At 34.0% G+C, this 5,815-nt stretch overlaps 1 protein-coding gene across 1 annotated transcript; it reads left to right on the top strand.

The window, feature by feature from the left end:
* The first annotated feature begins 2,559 nt into the window (after positions 1-2,559).
* LOC142161672 (squamosa promoter-binding-like protein 8) lies at positions 2,560-5,544 on the top strand. The gene is made up of 4 exons (XM_075254389.1): positions 2,560-2,941; positions 3,219-3,895; positions 4,614-4,774; positions 5,035-5,544. Exons 2-4 carry the CDS (start codon positions 3,249-3,251, stop codon positions 5,127-5,129), a joined length of 903 nt encoding a protein of 300 aa, XP_075110490.1. The 5' UTR covers positions 2,560-2,941; positions 3,219-3,248; the 3' UTR covers positions 5,130-5,544.
* Positions 5,545-5,815: the final 271 nt, after the last annotated feature.

Raw genomic sequence — 5,815 nt, 5'->3', positions numbered from 1 at the left:
GCGCATGTATTCACATGTATTCGCGCATGTATTCATGAATACAGTAATAAAAAGCGCCTAAAGTCAGGGTAGTCCAGCTGTACGCGCCTGTGTTCACATGTATTCGCGCTGATGTATTCATGAATACAGCAGTAAAAAGCACCTAAAATCAGGGCAGTCCAACTGTACGCGCATGTATTCATGAATACACCAATAAAAAGTGTCAAAAATCAGGGCAGTCTAGTTGTACCCACATGTGTTCACATGTATTTGCGATGCTGTATTCATGAATACAGCAGTAAAAAGCGCTCAAAATTAGGGCAGTCCAGTTGTACGCGCATGTTTTCACATGTATTCGCGCCATGTATTCATGAATACAGTAACGACAATCACCTTAAAAATAGGTATGTCTACTTGTCTAAGAGAGAAAAAACATAAATAGCATATTTCATGTCTTGTTTCATGCCTCAATGGTAGTATATACCATAAATACTTATTTTGCTATAAAATATAAAAGGTAGCTATAAAAAAATAATATTTTAAAATAATTTTGATTTATAATAAAAAAGATGTATACCTTTGTTATAGGAGGTAAAATTTTCATCTCTTAATGGTATGAGGCCTTTAGGAAAAACCGTGCGGGTTTAGTCGAAAGCGGACAATATCACATCGTCTTAGGAGTGTATTTGGGCTAATTTAACTCAACAACTGGTATTAGAGTCCATGTTTGGCGGGACGAGTATGGGGATGGCAAAGTGATGGTGCGGGGCGGTGCACACACAAGAAGAAGCTAGTTGCGGACTTCGGTTGCCATAATACGCTAACAATATGGGTGGCACACAGTGAATCTCGAAAATTGACTCGTGGATCGTGGCAATGGTCACATGGAACTTAGTTCGAGGGGGGAGACCCGTGAATAGTGGTAATGAGCCACGTGAAACTTAGTTCGAGAGGGAGATTGTTAGGTGTGTTAACAAAGTCCCACATTGGTAGCTGAAAAGATTAAGAGCCTATATATAAGGTGTAAGGATCTCTTAATGATGTGAGACCTTTTGGGGAAAACCGTACGAGCCTGGTCCAAAGCGAACAATATCACACTATGTTAAGAGTGTATTTGGGCTAGTTTAACCCAACACAGTGAACGTAAAAAGAAACACGTAATATGTAGAACAAAGCAATTTGATGGCAATAATATGATAACATTGAAACAATAAAGTCTCTTGAAGAATTTGTTTAAGTTGATTGAGATATGTGGCGAATTTTTTTACTCCAGAATTCTGGATCTTAACTATATATTCTATAGGTATGAAAGTATTTTTGACATTCTACTTGGTACTAGATAATGACAACAATTGATGAATGATAATTTGAAAAATGAAAAACATTATCTTAATGTTGAAAGTTGCCAGAAACACCACCTAATTAAGCCTTTGTGACGGTTATTTGGTACCTCTGTCAATAAGAGGTAGCAGATAGCCGGTGAATGGTTGATATGCACAAGATGGCCCATGGAGCAATGCACCATTATAAAAAAGTTTGATAAAAATATGAATATTAAATTGATTAAATAAAGTCAATTTCATTTATTTATAAGTTAGACTACCAATTTCAATCTGCATTAACTATATGAATCCTCAATATTATTCATACACTCTTTGTCATTCCAATACTCAATATTTAAAAAAAAAGGATTTTAAGTTGTATCTTCTGTCAAATGTAATCATTTTCGTCTGAATCTTGCAAGCTTTGCATCCATCTTAAAATGCATTTTTGAAACTTTATCTTGTAGATATTGGGCCTTAGGGGCCCAACACTTGCTCAAATATACAGACAACTGTAAAATGTAGTTTCACATAGCAAAAGCTTAACATGAAGCTGGATTTTTAGAAAAGTTGACTCAAAAATATTTTTTAAAATTCGTTTAAGTTTTCAAAGACTAAAAAATTGCCTCTCTATGATAATAATGTTGGACTAAATTGCCTTGTATAAGACAAGACGCAGCATTATTTGGTCCCTTCCCAAACGCCACAAACTTTCAAGATAAGAGGCTTCAGAGAAATTTCCGAGCACAAGAAAGGGTAAAATAGTCATTATACAATTGCACTTTTTTACACAATCACTAGTCTCTGAGCAAAGCCGCCTCATCAGTCAGTAGTTATTCTCAGCTAGAGAGTCCTCAAATAAACACAACGGAGAGAGAATTATTGAAGAAAGAAGCTGATAAAAGTGTGATTCCTTTTCTTTTTTATTTTCCAAGTGAGTTGAAAGGCCAAGTGTTAATTGTACCATAGGGTTTGTATTGAATGGCTTACTTTTATTATCATTATCTCTGAGTTCCAAACTTCTATAAGGTGAAGTGAGTAAATGTCAGTACATATAACGCGAAATACACCACGCTATACCTTAACGGCAAAAGTTATCGTTAAGATATAACGTGGTGTGTTTTGACGTTATATATATAAATATAACTTTTTTTTGTATTTATTTACATATCTTTTATCAAAAAAGACAACAAAAAAAGTTCCGAACTCCTTTTATTAACTCCTCTCCAAACTCCATAACCAACTCTTTTCTCTTTCTCTCAAATCTCAAGGAAAAAAATACAACTCCCTAATAGCCCGACATGTCACTAGAACTTCAAGCACCAACTTAATTTTTCCTTTAGACTAAAATATAGATAGAGAAAATTCTACTTAATATTTTGTTATATATTCTACTCCTATATATAAAGCCTACTCGAAACTCTCACTGAATGCTAAAAAGTAAAGTCTTTGGCTTACAGCCTTTTCAACTCATATAATCTTCTTCTTTTAAAGCTGGCAGATTTCCTCCACCCCCACCCCCTACTCCACCTTACCCCCTTTCCCTCTTCAAGAAATACCCCAACTATTCTTGATTTTTAGACCACAGATGGTGTAGTTTCAAAAGTCATAGTTTACTGTGAAAATCTTCCATATAAGAGGTATTAGTTCAATTGGCACTGCTTTCTCTTCTCCTCCTTCTCCTAACCCTTTCCTTGGTTAAAAAAAGTTTCAAAAACTGTTTTTATATTTTTAGACGGCTTAAAAGCTTATAGTCTAGTTATATCGATGATAATCGTTTGATTCGCTCTGTTTTATACTCCTCTTACCCCTCCCCCAAAACAAAATTTCTAAAAGTTATTTCTTCTTCATTTTTTTTCCTTTGTATTTGTACACAACTTAATAGTGCAATTTAATTTTTTAAATTTATTGGAACAGATCAAAGCAGCAAAAAGAATAATATTAGCAATGTTGGACTATGACTGGGGAGAACAATCATCGGTTATGCTTTCTGGAGAAGAAGCAAATCAAGGAAATGACCAAAATCACCATCACTTTTTTGACCCTTTTGCAAACACTAGTCATCAAACTTTCACTGAAAACCCATCTTTACTAAATCCCCAACAACACCATTTTCTTAACGCAACTCACCAACAACAACAAAATCACCAATTTTTTCACCCCCATCTGAACAACACTACCCTTTATGACCCACGTGCTTATGAAACCTCTTACAATCCCACTCAAGGGTCCATGCCCTCACTGCACCAACAACCAAATACTGGGTTCATAATGGTCCCAAAAAGTGAACCACAATTTATGGGCGGGGTTCGTGATTTTGCGAGCACGAGTCGGATTGGATTGAATTTGGGCGGGCGGACTTATTTTTCTTCGTCTGAAGATGATTTTGTGAACCGACTTTATCGACGTACTAGAGCAGTGGTTGAAGGTGGTTCAGTAGTGAATACTCCTAGATGTCAAGCTGAAGGCTGTAATGCTGATCTAACACATGCCAAACATTACCATAGGAGACACAAAGTTTGTGAATTTCACTCCAAAGCTGCTACTGTTATTGCCGCTGGCTTGACTCAACGATTCTGCCAACAGTGTAGCAGGTTGTATTTCTCTAAAATACATCCCTTTCTCTACAAATACTTCCATTTTTTCCACATATATATTTTGAGTTTGCACATAAATATAAACACATAAAATATCTTATTTTATCTGACACTATTACTGTTTTGAGCATCAAACAGTGTCTTTTACTAGTATATTTTTTTTATATATATTTAACTATGTTAGTAGTAATTTTACCCGTAATTCTGAAAAATATAAATTTTATTTAAAAAAATTGAAGAATTTTTGCTCGGCAACCAAGTGTCTTGACTTTCATACTCCAAAAACTGTTTACATAAAATGAATGTTGTTCAATCCCAAAGTATGTTTAACATACCAATAAAAAGATGAACAGAAAATGTAGTAGGAACGGGAGGAAAATGTTAATATGACGAAAATGCACTTGGGGTGTGTTTAGGAGCAAATGATTGGAGTTTTGGAAATTGAAAAGTCGTACATGGGGGTTGATCCCGAGGGTATTTCAGTCCCTAAGATTATGTTCCCCCATGAGTTTGCTACCCCGTTTTCCCGTATTACGTACTTGTTTATTTTTACTACTTATAGGAAATACAGCGTTTTCCATTTTGGTTTCTGATTTAAACACTCATCAGCTTATAATCAACACAGAGAATGCCTTTAGTACGATTCTCTCTATTTAATTTTCCCGTACTGTTGCATTTTATGATTTATTCTTGTTAATATTCTTGAAAAAAACAGGTTCCATCTGCTGTCGGAATTTGATAACGGGAAGAGAAGTTGCAGGAAACGTTTGGCAGATCATAACAGAAGGAGGAGAAAAAATCAACAAGCAAATATAGAAAACAGCAACAAGTCTCAACTTGGCAGTACCAGAAATTCCTCATCGGACAGTCTTGCAAGTAAGACATTTTTGGTTCAAAGGTTATTAATCTTCTTCATTAAAAAGGAATTATGAAATTAAAGAAATTACAACATGATACTTGATATTTTGGAATTTTCCTAATTACAACGTATTTAAGTTATATATACCAGAGTATTAATGTTGTTTAACCTGTCATAATATGTTAGTTACCATTTTTATCAGGTTATCAGATTTTTTAACATATATATGTAATTACTGTATAAGTAAGCTGATTTGTTATTCTGATTTAATTTTTAGGGTCTCCACCAGATTCAGGAGCTCATTCTTCATCAGTGACAGTAGCAATTTCACCACCAAGAATCTCACTGGATTGTTTTGGGCAAAGACCGTAGCAAAACTGCTGCTACAACATTATTTCATCATTGACAAGTTCATGACTTTTCTTCTCCGATGGGTGACTCCATGATCTGCTTCCTTTAATTCTGATTTCAAGCTCTAATGGCAACTACCACTACCAACTATTAGTACTAATTACTACTATCTAATAGGTTAAAATGATTGAAGTATTAGAATTATGTTAACCCCTTATATTTTGTCCCACTTTCTATTATTTCCAATATCTTTTAGTATTAGAATGATTTTAACCCATGGATTTCCATTAATTCCAATCTTTTTCACATAAGATTGGGATTTGAGTATTACTATATAGGGGGACTGTTTATTGTATTGTCACTTGTAGAAAAATATTAATCTTGAAAATGGGAAAGGATTGAAAATGATTTTCCCAATTTGTACTTTGGAATTCTATATATTTGTCTATGAGTTTAACTTTTATATGCTGATAGTGTAAATAAATTTTTGTTACTATCAGATCAGTAAAAGATAAGCATAACTAAATGCTCGTAATAAATACTAGAATCATTTATCTAGAAAATAAAGAACATAACCTACTATAACAAGTAACAATTAACAGTAATAACGTTAAACAGTTTTAATATTTTAAGCGTTTATATATTAAATCGACCATTCTTTTATTGGGAATAAATTCAAAGTTAGATATTCTTTTCCAAGAGAAATT

The sequence above is a fragment of the Nicotiana tabacum genome, chromosome 1, assembly GCF_000715075.1.
Source record: "Nicotiana tabacum cultivar K326 chromosome 1, ASM71507v2, whole genome shotgun sequence".
Classification (NCBI taxonomy): Eukaryota; Viridiplantae; Streptophyta; class Magnoliopsida; order Solanales; family Solanaceae; genus Nicotiana; species Nicotiana tabacum.
The sequence above is the reverse complement of the archived record's forward strand: the minus strand, read 5'-3'. Positions and strand labels throughout refer to the sequence as shown.